Raw genomic sequence first — 17,828 nt, forward strand, 5'->3', positions numbered from 1 at the left:
AACATTCTGTCTATCCTCTTCATCTTGGAGACTCTCTCCAGAAGAGTTAGCATTGTCAGCCACTATATCATGATGACTGGAAGGCCCTGGATGTGATGCTGCCCAATTCCTTCTAGAACAGACAGGTCTTTTGATAATTCAACAAATTTTATTATGGTCCTTTATATCTGCTCACCCCACAAAAATATGAAGGTACGGATGGTAGCACACTGTGATATCACTTAACAAAAAAGTTTGTCTCTGAAAATAGCTTGCAAGTGAGCTCCACAGGGCTACATGAAGGACTAGGAAGCTCCTGGACAACTTGACCCATGAACAGTGGAATGCAGAAAGGAGATCACACAAGCCACATCTGTAGTGACTGGTACTCTGCAAGACAGTGATGGAAGGACTATTTGCACCAATTGCATTACCATGGTGGTCAGACATGTCCAAACTGGCAATCTACTAGTTGAACAAACACTGATTAGGACTTAGCCTCCATGGGGAATCAGGATAACTTAAACCAATGGCTAGCAGAGAAATAGTTGCCTTTAGCAAGTTTGTATGTGGGCAAAAGAGCACTTTCCAATAATGGAAGGACACAGTCACAAGTTTCTCTAGTGTAGAAAAGGCCTGTACCTCCAACACTACAGTCCCCTGGGCACAACACTAATTGCACAGGCTCAGTGGGGAAAACCTCACCTACTGAATCATCAGCAATACAACAAACCCTTTATCCCATGCAGATCAGTTTTTTGAGGTAAGGTAAGGTCACAATACTTTGATCATTCATCAAATCAAAAGAACTGGTGTTTCCTCTTATAATAGAAAAGTGAATTAGCATTGGAAGAAGCCCAAGCAGAGCCTTGCTAAGTGCAGCTAAAATCACACTGAAAACAGAGCTCATGATATTAGGTGGATAGTTAAGGCAACAGGATCTTCACAGTCAATTTTGAGAAGGGCTCATTTTCACAGTTTTACCTGTACTAGAGGATTATTTTTAAGCCCTGGTTTAAAAACTATTTCTGCTAACACAAGTTAAACATTGTTTGCCTGGTCAGTGTGGATCAGGCCCAACTATTCTAAGGCACCATTAAAAATTAGGCCTAATAGATTACTGATTAGGCACAACACATTTCATCGGTGTTAGCACAAACCATCTTTAAGAACAGGTTTTAAAACTATTCCCTACCATGAGTAAAACCTTAAACTAGATAAAGCAGGGTGAAGAAAAGGGACAACCCAAAGTCTCCGACAAGTAGGTGATTTCATAATTCAGCTGTCCAGCCTTCTTTTTAATGCATTGGAAGGAAGTCACCTGACACCTGGGCTATGAATGAGAAGCTCCTATTTGTTTGAAGGACAACAATTTAAGTAGCGGGCTTCAGTAGTTGTTTGTTATTTTATACAAGTAATAGGCATCCTTCAGCCTTGAGAGACCATGGATATGTACCCGAGAGGTAAAGAATTTACTCAACTGATTTTATGGCAGCTGTGGCTGTGACTGAAGGGACTCACTTGAGAGAGACACAATCTCTGCTGCATCAGACAAATTTAAAGGGTGGTGTTTTGACACTTTGGGCTCTGGCTTGTGCAAGCTCTTTTCTTCTCTTCTAAGCTGAACTGCTTCCTCTCATAACTCTAGAGACCTTTGTTAAGCTCTTGTTTCCAAAGGCTGCAGTCTAGAGAATGATCTTCTCAGTTATCCACATCCATTTCTTTTGAGGTCTTGCTTGCACACATCTTTGAAATGCAATTTTGGGCATCCTTTGGGTCCTTTTCCAGATGCCAGTTCACAATAGAGGATATCCTTTGGGATGTGCCCATCATTCATTCGGCACACATGCCCAAGCCAGCGGAGGTGTCTCTGTTTGAGGAATGTTTGGTCCTGGGTATACTGGCCCTCTTGAGCACCTCCGCTCAGCAACAGCTCCAGGAAATTCCAAAAGTCCAACAAATGCAACACATCGGTAAGCTATTGAGCCTCTTTTCCTGATGACAGTATAAGGTCCATGTCTCGCTCCCATACAAAAGTATGCTGATAACACATGCACAATACACACAGATCTTTGTGTTTTCTGTCAGTTTGTTGTTTTGCCATACCCTCTTGCTCAGTCATAGACATTGTTGTGGCAGCTCTTCTAATGTGGAGGTTGAGTTCTGTTTCAAGTGAAAGATTGACTGCGACAGTGGACCCCAGGTATGTGAACTTGTTCACCACTTCAAGTTCATACTTGTTGATCTTGAAAGAGGATGCTTCTTCAACTCCTGGGCACATTATGTTCGTCTTTTTTAGGCTTATAGTAAGCCCGAAGTCTTGGCAGGCACTGGAAAAACTGTTCATGAGGTTTTGGAGATGGGATTCTGTGTGGGTTGTCACAGCTGCATCGTCAGCGAAGAGGAGGTGTTAAATGAAGGCCTTCTGAGTCTTGGTTTTAGATCTGAGTCTTGCAAGATTGAACAAAAACAACAGGGAGCCCAGTGGCACCTTAAAGACTAACAGATTTATTTGGGCATAAGCTTTTGTGGGTAAAAAACCCACTTCTTCAGATGCATGGAGGCATCTGAAGAAGTGAGTTTTTCACCCATGAAAGCTTATGTCCAAATAAATCTGTTAATCTTTAAGGTGCCACCGGACTCCTTGTTGTTTTTATGGATACGGACTAACACGGCTACCCCTCTGAAGATTGAACAGCTTTCCATCAGATCTTGTGTGCAAGTAGATTCCCTCAGTTGAGGAACCAAAAGCTTGTTTCAGTAGTAAGAAGAAGATCCAAAAGAGAGTTGAGACAAGTACACAGCCTTGCTTGACCCTCCTACAAATCTGGAAGCCCTCTGAGACTTAGCAGTCATACTGGACTATACCATACATGTATTTATGGAAGGACCAAATCATGCTCAAGAGCTTGGGGGGACAGCCAATCTTTTCTAGATGCAAAAATAGTCCACTTCTAAAGGTTATGTACAGGGGATTTGTTTTCTGCATTCCTCTTGTAGTTGTCTCAGTGAGAAGATTATGTCAAAAGTAGACCTTTCAGCACTGAAGCCGCACTCTGATTCAGGATAGATTCTATCTGCAAGGGTCTGAAGTCTCTTCAGGACAACTCATGCAAAGCCTTTTCCCATGATGCTAAGAAAGAAAATGCCACAATAGTTGTTACAGTCGCTCCTGTCACCCTTGTTTTTAAGAAAGTGACGATGCTGGTGTCTCATTTCTTGTGGTACTTCGTCTTCTTTCCAGCAGAGCAACTCGTGAAGGTGTTGCAGTAAGATAGTTTTTCTGCATTTTATCATCTCTGATGGTATGCAGTTTTTCCTGGGACAAAAGAAAGGACACTCAAACCTGAAGTCTTGGCTATAAATCAGCCACAGGGAGGGACTGAACTGGAGGTCTTTGACTCATGCCTATACACCTCCTAAAGTTAACACTCCCTTTTAAAAAATAGCCTGATAAATTTTCAAAACATTCATCATTCATAGTACACAAAGCCTAAGTTTGTCAATGGCTTACCAAACACAAACATGCTGCTCCCATAGACTACTGCTGAATGGTGATACCGGGGAGCTGGAGGGGTCCCTGTGGTAAAAGCCCTGGGGGATAACACAAAGATAGGGTTGACTGCTGCTTCCTTTGTATGTTTCAAATACACAAAGAAATTATTTAAGTTGGCTATGAAGATATTTGTTTTGGGAAAGCAATTAACCAAAGCAGTTATTTCAGTGTTAATAAACGAGCATTTTCATTTATTCTATACTTTCTAATCATGCTGACCATGGTTTTATGGTAAATTAAGTGTTTTATTAAGTTTAATTCTTTTCTAAAATATATCATGCAAAGTTTAAATATGAATGTTGAAATAAATTCTGCAACACTATTATACAGCTATGTGGTAAGATAACACACTGCTCACAGTCCAGGCTGGAGTGGGGCAAAATTGGCTTTAACCCTTCCCAATCCTGGGCAGCTCTGGGAGCTGGATGATTTCTCTCTGTAATGAAGACAGCATTCAGAGGGTGTCTAAACTACAGCACCTCCCTGGGCTGGTCTCTGGGCAGCAGTGCTGTCCCAAATCCCAGCAGCTCCACAGACACAACCCCTGGCATGCCCCCTACACCAGAAATTGTGAGGGGATTCCAAGAAGTCAGCTTTACAACCATCTTCCACAGAGCTTCTGTAACTGAAGCTCTTAAAGACTCTTTACACAACTCCCAACTGTTTAACCGGTGTAAAGGGGCTGAAACAGAGGTGAGGATCTCACCCACCATCAACAAACACATGAGTGAGGTGGAAATTAAAATAACCTTGACACCAGGCAAAAAAAAGTGAAAAAATCTCCTGCTCTCAAAGATTTTACTTAAATTAACCCATTTTGGACAGCTGTCAAGTCCAAAAGACTTCTATGGCAGGAATTAAATCAGTAATAAACATGAGAAATATTCTCATACCTGCACCAAGAGCAATCCTTTACGTCAAATCTCAATAGGTCATTCAACATCGTTTTTCTGCAATGGAAAGGGACGGAAAAGATGTAATGAATGTTTAGCTACATATGTAGAACAAAGACAAACTACAACAGCAGTAAAACCTTGTAGGAATAGGAATTGCCAGAGCAGAGCACATCAAGGATCCAGCTAGTTCAGTATGCTGTCTCTCACTTAGCCAGTACCAGAAGCTCTCGAGGAAGGTGCAAGGAACCTCATTGTTGGCACTTACAGAATACCCTGCCCATAAGGAAGTTCTCTTATCCCTGTCAGCTAACTTGTGGTATCATTCAGGAGAATTTATAGCCCCTTGGAAAAAAACATTTCTTCTGTCCAATACATCTGCGAATGTTCTTAATATCCATATAAATAGATAATTCTAATATCCTACTAAGTGTTTGGCATCTGGGATGCATTGTGGCAGGAACTTCCACAGCAAGTTATGTGCCAAAAGAAAAAGTGTGCCTTTTTATCAGTTTTAGTGTCAACATAAATTCTCAAGACTTTCATCATCTGGCCCTGGGGAGCTCTCACTCTTGCAGCGAAGACATGCAGCAGAGGGTAAGGAAGCAGCCCGCCTAAGGCCAACAGATTGAACTCCTTTGCTGTGTGGCAGCAGCCTCATCGTGTTGCCACAGGAAACAATGAATGCCCAAAGTTGCACTGAACTGCCAATGTAACAAACACCCATAAAAGATTGATATATCTCCTATTATTAGTTTTTCTATCTCCTAGAATTGGAAGGGACCTTGAAAGGTCATTGAGTCCAGCCCCCTGCCTTCACTAGCAGGACCAATTTTTGCCCCAGATCCCCAAGCATAAGGACATGCCCCAGAATCCCCAAGCGGTCGCCTCAAGGATTGAACTCACAACCCTGGGTTTAAGCAGGCTCAAACCACTGAGCTATCCCACCCCCCAACTAAGGACCCTGCTCATCATTCTTACACAGACAGGAATGAATCATGTATATGTGACAGTCTGTATCCTCATGTTCACCCTTTTTACAAAACTATAATGGATTTTGTACAAAGCTATCATTTGAGAAGTCACAATGTACTGATCATTATTGTCCTGGTAAAATATGCATGGCAACACTGTATGTAAAGTTATAAGATTCTACCGTATAACATTGCTGTAACATGCTCCAAATTCAGAAAATCAGGCACAAACCAATTCCTCAGAGACAAAAGGCAAACTGATGCCTCAGCTAGGTGTCTAAAAAATTCGATGGACTATCACCTAGTTAAGCAGCCATTCTTTGGCAAGAAAAAGGTGTGAGCGAGAAATTTATATGTTGGCAAAGAAACAGCTGGCAGTTCCCATCCCACAGACTGTCACCTGAACCCCAGCTGGAGAGGATTCTCAAAGACGAGAATTGCTGTAAGAGAGAGGTGCAAACTCCCCAGATTTTCTCTCCCTTCATCTCTACTCACAGCATCAACACCACATGAAGGAAAGGGGAGGCATCATTGGTCTGGGGAGGGATCCTGGCTGAAAGATTCAGCCATTAAGACTACTAGAACATATGGTGAGAGAGTTTTTTGCTTTAAGTTCACTTAGCCCTTTCTACACTACGAGGTTAGGTCGAATTTAACCGTGTTAGGTCGATTTTATAAGCAATGTATCTAAACACCCAACCCCATTCCATCGACCTAAAGGGCTCTTAAAATCGACTGCTGTACTCCTCCCCAGCAAGGGGAGTAGTACTAAAATCGACCTTGCTGGGTCGAAATTGGGGTAGTGTAGACGCAATTCAACAGTATTGGCCTCTGGGAGCTATCCCAGAGTGCTCTGGACAGCACTTTGAACTCCGATGCACTAGCCAGGGACACAAGAAAAGCCCTGGGAAATTTTGAATTTCATTTCCTGTTTGGTCAGCGTGGTGAACTCAGCAGCACAGGTGACCTTGCAGTCCCAGAATCGCAAACGAGCTCCAGCATGGACCAAACGGGAGACACTGGATCTGACTGCTGTATGAGGAGAAAATCTCTGCAGGCCAAACTCCGATCAAAAAGAAGAAATGCTTATATGCCACAATCGCACAGGGCATAGTGGAGAAAGGCTACAACAGGGACACACAGCAGTGCCATGTGAATGTTAAGAAGCTCAAGCAAGCCTACCAAAAGCCTACAGAGGCGGTAAACAGGCATTCCGGGTCAGAGCTTCTATGATCAATTGAATGGCATTCTGCCGGTGACCCTACCACTACCCCACCACTGTCCATGGACACCTGCAAGGCGGGAGTGTCATGCAACAGAGAGGAGGATTTTGTGCATGAGGAAGAGGAGGAGAATGTGCAGCAGGCAAGCAAAGAATTCGTTCTCCCCAGCAGAAAGGACCTTTTCATCACCCTGCAGCCAATACCCGCCTAAGGTGGGTTCCCAGACCCTGAAGCCAGAAAAGGCACCTCTGGTGAGTGCACATTTGTAACTACACTACAGGGGTTAAAAGCAATTATGTTTAATGCTAATGTTTAGGGGGAGGGGTAGCTCAGTGGTTTGAGCATTAGCCTGCCAAACCTAAGGTTGTGAGTTCAATCCTTGAGGGGACACTTAGGGAGCTGGGGCAAAATCAGTATTTGGTCCTGCTAGTGAAGGCAGGGGGCTGGACTTAATGACCTTTCAGAGTCCCCTCCAGCTATATATATATATATATATATATGGAGATATACCTATTTGCCCTGAAGATTTGGGATGCATTCACAGCCAGTACAACTACTGAAAAAGTCTGTTAACATGTCTGGGGATGGAGCAGGGATCCTCCAGGGACATCTCCATGAAGCTCTCTCTGGAGGTACTCTGAAAGCCTTTGCAGAAGGTTTCTGGGGAGCACTGCCTTATTTTGTCCTCCACAGTAGCAAGTAGTCTGGAATCATTGCAGCACAAAGCATGGCAGCAAATAGTCCTGATCTTTGGTTGCATTCAAGCAACATTCAGTCTATATCTTTCTGGGTTAACCTCAGGAGAGTGATATCATTCATGGTTACTTGGTTGAAATAGGAGAATTTTTGTAAGGGAACAGTAAAAGGACCCCATTCATGCTGGGCTATTTAAGCTTGGCTAAAAGGGATCATCCCTGAGAATAGCCACACAGTGGGGGGAGAGGAGAAGGGATCATCCCAGAGACTAGCCACACGGTAGGGTGGGGGAGGGGTATGCAGCACATCCACCCAAAAACCACAGCCCCTCCTTTTAAATGGCAAACCCAACCAGCATTGCTTGCTATGGGAAAGGAGGGCTCTGCAGTTTGAAACCATTCCCATGTTATGAAGGCAGAATCAGCCAACCCTGAGTACCCTTTGGCTTACCATGGCTGCCTGGAAACCAAATTCTATTGCCCAGCCATGTCTGATGTGTTACCATACCGGCATGCCCTCAATATAAAAGGCAAAATGCGACCTTGTACCTAAAGCACATATGCTGTAAATTGCTTCATTCACTGTGAATCTCAGAAATGTATCTTCTTAAATTTTACTTTCCCATATTATCCCTCCCTCCCCCCACAGGTGCAAATGTTTCTATGCTCCCCCTATCATCTCCATTCCAGAAGTTATTGCATATTAGAAGGCGGAAAAAAAACGCACTTGTGATGACATGTTTTCCGAGCTCCCACACTGATAGGGCACAGCTGAATGCATGGAGGCATTCAGTGACAGAGGCCAGGAAAGCATTAAGTGAGTGCAGGAGGCGATGCAGGGGCTAATGGAGGAGCAAAAGGACATGAGGAGGCATCTGGTGGAGCTGCAGGACAGGCACAGACTGCCACTGCATGCACTGTATAACCACCTGGCCTCCTCCTCACCCAAATGCCCAAGAACAGGGGGGGAGGGGGCAGGATGCGACGGACTCTGGGCACCCAGCCATCATTCTATTCCAGAGGATGGCCCAAGCAACAGAAGGCTGTCATTCAAACAGTTCTGATTTGTAGCATGGCTACAATAAGCACCGTGGCCTTGTCCTTCCCTCCTCTCCCACCCCATCCAAGCCACCTTGTCAGTTATCTTTTTTTTTTTTTAATTAACAAAGAAAGAATGCATGGTTTCAAAACAATAGTGACTTTATTTCCTTTGACAGCTGTGATCAAAGGGGGGAGGGTGGCTGGCTTACAGAGAATTAAAATCAACAAAGGGGGCAAGTTTGCATCAAGGAGAAACACACACAACTGTCACACCATAGCCTGGCCAGTCATGAAACTGGTTTTCAAAGCCTCTCTGATGCGCAGTGCACCTAGTTGTGCACTTCTAATTGCCCTGGTGTCTGGTTGCTCAAAATCAGCCACCAGGCGATTTGCCTCAACCTCCCACCCCACCATAAACGTCTCTCCCTTACTCTCACAGATATTATGGAGCAAACAGCAAGCAGCAATAACAATGGGAATACTGTTCGTGCTGAGGTCAGCAGACCTAGTCAGCAAACAGTACCAGTGAGCTTTTAAACATCCAAAGCCACATTCTACCACCATTCTGCACTTGCTCAGCCTATAGTTGAACTGCTCCTTACCACTGTCCGGGCTGCCTGTGTATGCCTTCATGAGCCATGGGAGCAAGGGATAGGCTGGGTCCCCAAGGAGAACTATTGGCATTTCAACATCCCCAATGGTAAATTTTCTGGTTTGGGAAGTAAGTCCCTTTTGCAGCTGCTCGAACAGCCCGGAGTCCCTAAAGATGCCAGGGTCGTGCACAATTCCCAGCCATTCCATGTTGATGTTGGTGAAACATCTCGTGACCCACCAGTGCTTACAGCACCATTGAGAAGTACACCTTGCCGTTTGCATACTGGTTGGCAAGGTGATCAAGTGACAAAATGGGGCAATAGACAGAACGCATATCCCTACCACAGTTAGGGAACCACATTGCAGCAAAGCCATCCACTATGACCTGCACATTTCCCAGAGTCACTACCCTTATTAACAGAAGATCAGTGATTGCATTGGCTACTTGGATCACAGCAGCCCCTACAGTAGATTTGCACACTCCAAATTGATTCCTGACTAACCAGTACCAGTCAGGCGTTGCAAGTTTCCACAGGAAAAACTCGCTTCTCAACTGTCAGGGCAGCTCTCATCTTGGTATTACTGCGCTTCAGGGCAGGGGAAAGCAACTCAGAGTTCCAGGAAAGTGGCCTTACGCATGCAAAAGTTTTGCAGCCACTGGGAACCATCCCATACCTGCAACACTATGCGGTCCCACCAGTCTGTGCTTGTTTGCCAGGCCCAGAATCACCGTTCCACTGTATTAACCTGCCCCACTTGCTACATATCGTGCTTTCAGGAATGTCTGTGTCCATGTCCTCCTCACTATCGTCCTCATGCACAATCATCCTCCTAGCCAGCTTCTGCACATAGTCCAGAATAACACGCAAGGTGTTTACCATGCTCACAACAGCAGTGATGAGCTGAGCGTGCTTCATGCTTCCCTTGCTATGGTGTCTGCATGGGTAACCCAGGTAAAAAAGGCACAAAATGATTGTCTGCCGTTGCTTTCATGGAGAGAGGGAGGGAGGGAGGAAGGAAGGGGAGATGGATGACATGTACCCAAAACCACCTGCAACAATGTTTTTGCCCCATCAGGCATTGGGAGCTTAAACCAGAATTCCAATGGACAGCAGAAACTGCGGAGACTGTGGGATGGGTACCCACAGCGCACCGCTCTGTGAGTCAATACCGTGAGGAGGTACTCCGCCGAATTAATGTGCTTAGTGGGGACATACACAATACTGTATAAAATCGCTTTCTAAAGATCGACTTCTATAAAATTGACCTTATTTCGTAGTGTAGATATATCCTTAGCTTGTTAAGTTAGGTATTAGTTGCATTTTACCTTTTATTTCCTTCTGCTGCCTCGTGGAATTCACAACCCTGAGTTAGGTGCCCAAGGTCCCTATACAATCCATGGGGAGAGCTGGATGACTAAAAAAGGCACTAAGCTAGTCAGTAGGAGCTGCTGAGGACACGGGTGTGGCTTAAGTCTTGCCCTTCAAAGGAAGTTAGGTGCTGGGCCTCTGACCACTCAAAATTAATAGCTGTGAACCCTCTCCTAGAATTCTGACTTATGTTTCATTACTTGCAATCACTTAAAAATGTATCTTTAAAACAAGTTTAACAACTACAGTGTTATCTAAACCAGTGTGTGTTTGGATTGAAGTGTTTGGGAAACTCCATTTGAGATAAGATTTGTGCATATCATTTTCTATTAATGAAATGACAGACTTACTATGAGTTTGTATTGTCCAGAAGAGACGGCAGTACAAGATGCACGTTATTTGGAGAAAGTCTGGCACTGGGAGTTTGCTCTTGTTGCCCTGCTGGTGTAATTCAGGAGTGGCTGGCTACAGCACTCATACAGTATAGCTGGGAGCACTTTATATGATGAAGTGCTGGGTGACAGCAGACCAGGACTGGTTGTTCTCACAGCAAAGCAGTGTAAAAAGTACCACAAGCTGGAGAGTTGAGGACACACAGCTGTCCATCAGTCCAAACTGTACCCTGGAGAATGTTACAGTATGTTAAAAGTGAAACTCTACCTACAGTTAAATGATTCAGATCATTTACCGGCAGGAGCCTTCCTTACAGCACCCATTCTAGAGTTCTGTCCAGTTCAAGAAATGGTGATGCCTTCAAAGAATCCTGTGGCACCTTATAGACTAACAGACATTTTGGAGCATGAGCTTTCGTGGGTGAATACCCACTTCATCAGATGCATGTAGTGGAAATTTCCAGGGGCAGGTATATATATGCAGGCAAGCTAGAGATAATGAGGTAGTTCAATCAGGGAGGATGAGGCCCTGTTCTAGCAGTTGAGGTGTGAAAACCAAGAGAGGAGAAACTGGTTTTGTAATTGGCAAGCCATTCACAGTCTTTGTTTAATCCTGAGCTGATGGTGTCAAATTTGCAGATGAACTGAAGCTCAGCAGTTTCTCTTTGAAGTCTGGTCCTGAAGTTTTTTTGCTGCAGGATGGCCACCTTAAGGTCCGCTATAGTGTGGCCAGGGAGGTTGAAGTGTTCTCCTACAGGTTTTTGTATATTGCCATTCCTAATATCTGATTTGTGTCTGTTTATCCTTTTCCGTAGTGACTGTCCACTTTGGCCGATGTACATAGCAGAGGGGCATAGCTGGCATACGATGGCGTATATTACATTGGTGGACGTGCAGGTGAATGAACCGGTGATGGTGTGGCTGATCTGGTTAGGTCCTGTGATGGTGTCGCTGGTGTAGATATGTGGGCAGAGTTGGCATCGAGGTTTGTTGCATGGATTGATTCCTGAGCTAGAGTTCCTATGGTGAGGTGTGCAGTTACTGGTGAGAATGTGTTTCAGGTTGGCAGCTTGCCTGTGGGCGAGGATTGGCCTGCCACCCAAGGCCTGTGAAAGTGTGGGATCATTGTCCAGGATGGGTTGTAGATCCCTGATGATGCATTGGAGAGGTTTTAGCTGGGGACTGTATGTGATGGCCAGTGGAGTCCTCCCTGGCCACACTATAGCGGACCTTAAGGTGGCCATCCTGCAGCAAAAAAACTTCAGGACCAGACTTCAAAGAGAAACTGCTGAGCTTCAGTTCATCTGCAAATTTGACACCATCAGCTCAGGATTAAACAAAGACTGTGAATGGCTTGCCAATTACAAAACCAGTTTCTCCTCTCTTGGTTTTCACACCTCAACTGCTAGAACAGGGCCTCATCCTCCCTGATTGAACTACCTCATTATCTCTAGCTTGCCTGCATATATATACCTGACCCTGGAAATTTCCACTACATGCATCTGATGAAGTGGGTATTCATCCACGAAAGCTCATGCTCCAAAACGTCTGTTAGTCTATAAGGTGCCACAGGATTCTTTGCTGCTTTTACAGATCCAGACTAACACGGCTACCCCTCTGATAGGTGATGCCTTCGTTTCTCTTTGCAGGAGACTATTCAACAGTCAAATAAGTTTCAATGTTAGGACATTTTTCCTGATATCCAGCATAAGTGTTCTCTTTCTTACTTTATTCTTCAGAGTTATAGTTCCTCCTAGGTACATCTCCCTGTGCATCAAACTAAAAATTCATCTCCCTTCTTGGTGTCAACATCTTTTAAATATTTGTATTATTTTATCAGCCCCTGCATTAGTTGGCACTTACACAAGCTAGACATATTTAGTTTTGTAAACCTTTCCTGACCAACAAGGTCCTTTGTTTTTTTGGGTTTACTGGTTTTCAATGAAAAAAATCCCACTGTGATGGGATCCAGTGACAAGGTCCCCCAGGTGCAACCTGGACTGTGGGAGCACTGAGCCCTCCAACCCACCAGTCTGGGCTGTTCCTTACACTGTGATGCTGATGTCAAGCTACAAACATCTGACCGGCATTGCAATTACATCACCATCCACAGGCAGGGACACACTCAACTGAGTTAAATCAATGACCTCCCAAACACACACAAATCATCAATAGAGAGGCTCCAGCCAACTCCCCTCAGCTCTCCAGCCTTGTACCCCAGAAATATACCATCTTGCACTGCTCAAGGTTCCCTTGGGCAGTGCAAAGTCATTAATAAGTTTATCACTTCTTCATAGGAAAGTGGAAATGCACCAGCCTTTGTAATCTGAGCTGAGACTCCAAGCATTTCAACCAAAAATACATTGTTTTAGTAAAATATAAAACAGATTTATTTAATACAAAAAAATAGATTTTGAGTGATTATAAGTAACACACAGAGCTCAAAGCTGGTCAACTTAGAGTTTAGACTGCAAATTTATTTCTAACTTAAACAAACCGTACAGACAGCTTACAGCCTGGAACCAATCTCCCTAGTTCAAAGTGTATTCCAGATGATTTTCCAGGTGTTGAGATGGGGGAAGAGAGACCAAGTGATGATGTCACTGCCACACTTTTATACTTTCTTCCATCTGCTAGAAAGCCCCTTGCTGTGATATGGGTTAGGCTGCCCCACTGTATACGTGCCTTCTCTGAGAAGCCTCCGGGATAGTGGATTCATCTTGATGAGCCATTGACACCTATCTGGCCATTGATGTCTGCTCCTTTGTCCCTACTGAAAGGCTGGCTGTGGGCATTTCCAACCTCACAACATATTTCAGTAACATAAGAACTTAAGAGTGGCCCTACTGGGTCAGACCAAAGGTCCATCTAGCCCAGTATCCTGTCTTCCGACAGTGGCCACTGCCAGGTATCCTAGGGGAAATGAACAGAACAGGGAAATCATCAAATGATCCATCCCCTGTCGCTCATTCCCAGCTTCTGTCAAACAGAGACTAGGGACACCATTCCTTCCCATCCTGGCTAATAGCCATTGATGGACCTATCCTCCATGAATTTATCTAGGTTTTTTTTTTTTTTTTTTAACCCTGTTATGGTCTTGGCCTTCACAACATCCTCTGGCAAGGAGTTCCGGTTGACTGTGCATTGTGTGAAGAAATACTTCCTTTTATTTGTTTTAAACCTGCTGCCTATTAATTTCATGACTCCTAGTTCTTGTGTTATGACTAGTAGTAAACAACACTTCCTTATCTATTTTGTCTACACCAGTCATGATTTTATAGACATCAATCATATCTCCCCTTAGCCATCTTTTTTCCAAGATGAAAAGTCCCAGTCTTATTAAATCTCTCCTCATACAGAAGCCATTCCATACTCCTAATCATTTTTGTTGCCATTTTCTGAACCTTTTCCAATTCCAATATATCTTTTTTTTGAGATGGGGTGACCACATCTACATACAGTATTCAAGATGTGGGCATATCATGGATTTATATAGAGGCAACATGAAATTTTTTGTCCTATTATCTATCCCTTTCTTAATTATTCCCAGAATTCTGTTCGCTATTTTGACTGCCTCTGCACATCAAGTGGATGTTTTCAGAGAACTATCCACAATGACTCCAAGATCTCTTTCTTGAGTGGTAACAGCTAATTTAGACCCCATCATTTTATATGTATACTTGGAATTATACTTTCCAGTGGCCCCACTGGTTGTTTAGCAGGCTTTCTGCTTCTGATGTACTTAAAAAAAAGTTGCTATTACTTTTTGGGTCTTTGGCTAACTATTCCTCAAATTGTTTTCTGGCCTTCCTAATTGTAATTTCACACTTCATTTGCCAGTGTTTATGCTCCTTTATATTTTCCTCAGTAGGATTTAACTTTTTAAAGAATGCCTTTTTGCCTCTCACTGCTTCTTTTACTTTGTTGCTTAGCATATAAAGCAATACTTCATAACTTCACATAATGATAGTACATACAATCCAACAGGATAATAATGTTCAGTAGATCAAGACTTTTAAAATGATACATCACAAGGCATATTGTGTACAAAACATATAATCAGATGGCAGTGGTGGATATGGGATTCCAGGGTGCTACTATGAGGTACAGAATGTCACACCCATATTTTACAAAAGCTATTATTCAGTTTTTACTGCTATTAACCTGAATTTTGGCCCACCCAAATACATGAAAATACTGACTACGTTAAGAAAATTCAGTATATTATAATAGACCAATTTATTAACAACATAAACACCTAAGTGTATATACAAATCTGTCTGTGTATTTTGATTACCGGGAGCTATACCTTTAAGAACTGGGTGGGTCACCTATTAGAGGGTTTGTCTGAAGAAGCCCAAGAGCAGTGTGTTGGAAATGCTGCTTCTGTGAGCTCCAAAAAGGTCAGAACTTGACTTAATCTTATCTTTCCAGCCTCACTCCGGAAGATGAAATATTAGGACTGATAGGGGAAACTACCAACTCAGAACTTTGCTTCATCTTCAGAGCATTTTGCCCATATGTCACCAGTAGGAATCCAGCTCCACTCAGTAGAGATTAGATTGATTAGGGTTTATAATTTTTAAGAACTGGGGAAACTTTTGGGAAAGAGGGAGCCTATACAGGAAGGATGGGCACCACCTAAACCAAAATGGAATCAGATTGCTGGCTCTTAAAAATATCAGAGCAGTTTTTAAACTAAGGGCTGAGGAAAAGCCGACAGGTGTGGAGGAGCATATGGTTCAGACAGAGACATTCCATAAGGGAGGATCTATTAATGGAGATTCTCTATGTTCTAGTAAGGAGGAGAGGATGGAAGATGATAAAATACAGGTAAGATTTGATGAGAAACAGTCAAATGAAAAAGAGGCCCATTCAATTACACATGTAATGGCAGACAGCTAAAAAGTGACAATTTTTTAAGTGCTTATATACAAATGCTAGAAGTCTAAATAATAAGATGGGTAAATTAGAGTAACTTGTATTAAATTAGGATATTGATATAATAGAAACTTGGTGGAATGAGGATAATCAATGGGACACAGTAATACCAGGTAACAAAATATATTGGCAGGACAGAACAGGTCATGCTGGTTGGGGAGTAGAAAGCGTGGAATCAAATGAAGTAAAAATCTTAAATGAACCAAACTGTACTGTAGAATCTCTATAGACAGTAACTACATCTCAAATAACAACAATATTGCAGTAAGGATATACTACCGACCACCGGAGTAGGATGATAATGGTGACTATAAAAATAAAAAACCCAATAATAATGGGGGATTTCAACTATCCCCATATTGACTGGATACATGTCACCTCAGGACGGGATGCAGAGATAAAGTTTCATGACACCTTAAATGACTGCTTCTTGGCGCAGCTAATCCTGGAACATTTAATGGCATCCTTTAAAAAGTGGAAGTTAAATCTTAGTGAGGAAAATAGAAAGGAGCATAAATTCTGGCAAGGAAAATGTAAAAACATAATTAGGAAGGCTTAAAAAGAATTTTAAGAACAGCTACCCAAAGACTCAAAAATTAATAGCTAAAAGAATTTTAAGTACATCAGAAGCAGGAAGCCTGCTAAATAACCAGTGGCGCCACTGGATGATCGGGATGCTAAAGGAGCACTCAAAGATAAGGCCATCGCAGAGAAACTAAATTAATTCTTTACATTGGTCTTCACGGAGGAGAATGTGCGGGAGCCATTCTTTCTGGTGACAAATCTGAGGAACTGTCTCAGATTGAGGTGTCAGTAGAGGAAGTTTTGGAACAAATTGATAAACAGTAATAAGTCACCAGGACCAGATGCTATTCACAGCAGAATTCTTACGGAACTCAAATGTGAAATTGCAGAACTGCTAAGTGTAGTCTGTATCCTATCATTTAAATCAAACTTCTGTACCAAATGACTGGAGGATAGCTAATGTGACTCCAATTTTTAAAAAGAGCTCCAGAGGTGATCCTGGCAATTACAGGCCTGTAAACATGACTTCAGTACCAGGTAAACTGGATGAAATTATAATAAAGAACATCATCATCAGACGTATAGAGGAACATAATTTGTTGAGGAAGAGTCAACATGGTTTTAGTAAAGAGAAATCATGCTTCACCAATCTACTAGAATTCTTTGAGGGGGTCAACAAGCATGTGAACCAAGGGGATCCAATGAATATAGTGTACTTAGATTTTTAGAAAGCCTTTGACAGGTCCCTCACCAGAGGCTCTTATGCAAAATAAGCTGTAAGAGGGAAAGTCTTTCAATGGATCAATAACTGGTTAAAAGATAGGAAACAAAAAGGTAGGTATAAATGGTCAGTTTTCAGAATGGAGAGAGGTAAATAGTGGTGTCCCTCAGGGGTCTGTATTGGGATCAGTACTATTCAACGTATTCATAAATGATCTGGAAAAAAAAAAAAAAGGGTAAACAGTGCTACAAAGAGATCTCACAAAACTGGGTGACTGGGCAACAAAATGATATATGAAACTCAATATTGATAAATACAAAGTAATGTACATTAGAAAACATAATCCCAACTGTACATATAAAATGATGGGGTCTAAATTAGCTGTTACCACTCAAGAAAGATCTTGGCGTCATCGTCGATAGTTCTCTGGAAACATCTACTCTATATGCAGCAGCAGTCAAAAAAGCTAAGAGAATGTTGGGAATCATTAAAAAAGGGACAGACAAGACAGAAATCATATTGCCTCCATATAAATCCACAGAACACCCACATCTTGAACACTGCATTCAGATGTGGTCACACCATCTCAAAAAAGATATATTGGAATTGGAAAAGTTTCAGAAAATGGCAACAAAAATTATTATGGGCATGGATCAGCTTCCATATGAAGAGATAAATTGATTGGGGGCAAAGAGAAGACTAAGGAAGGATATGATAGAGGTCTATAAAATCATGACTGGTGTGGAAAAAGTAAATGAGGAAGTGTTATTTACCCTCTCTCATAACACAAGAACTAGAGGTCACCAAATGGAATTAATAGGCGGCAGGTTTAAAACAAACAAAAGGAAGCATTTCTTCACACAATGCACAGTCAATTTGTGGAACTCTTTGCCAGAGGATGTTATGAAGGCCAAGACTATAACA

At 42.7% G+C, this 17,828-nt stretch overlaps 1 protein-coding gene across 11 annotated transcripts in view; it reads right to left on the minus strand.

Annotated features, from left to right (window-relative positions):
* The window catches only part of LZTR1 (leucine zipper like transcription regulator 1), a 277,591-nt gene that overhangs the window by 243,475 nt on the left and 16,288 nt on the right, over window positions 1-17,828 (minus strand). For 9 of the 11 annotated variants that reach the window (XR_004000204.1, XM_030561054.1, XM_030561049.1 and 6 more), the window contains exons 3-4: window positions 4,429-4,485; window positions 3,494-3,573 (exon numbers count right to left, since the gene is read on the minus strand). The exons of 1 other annotated variant lie outside the window; for it this stretch is intronic. Coding sequence is in view for 9 of the 10 variants with exons in the window: in XM_030561054.1 (XP_030416914.1) it covers window positions 3,494-3,573; window positions 4,429-4,485 (137 nt within the window). In the remaining variant the exon portion in view is untranslated. Of the gene's footprint in view, window positions 1-1,460; window positions 2,498-3,493; window positions 3,574-4,428; window positions 4,486-17,828 lie in introns of those variants that run through there. One more of the 11 variants, XM_030561053.1, reaches the window with a different exon arrangement.

Source organism: Gopherus evgoodei, chromosome 4 (assembly GCF_007399415.2).
Source record: "Gopherus evgoodei ecotype Sinaloan lineage chromosome 4, rGopEvg1_v1.p, whole genome shotgun sequence".
Classification (NCBI taxonomy): Eukaryota; Metazoa; Chordata; order Testudines; family Testudinidae; genus Gopherus; species Gopherus evgoodei.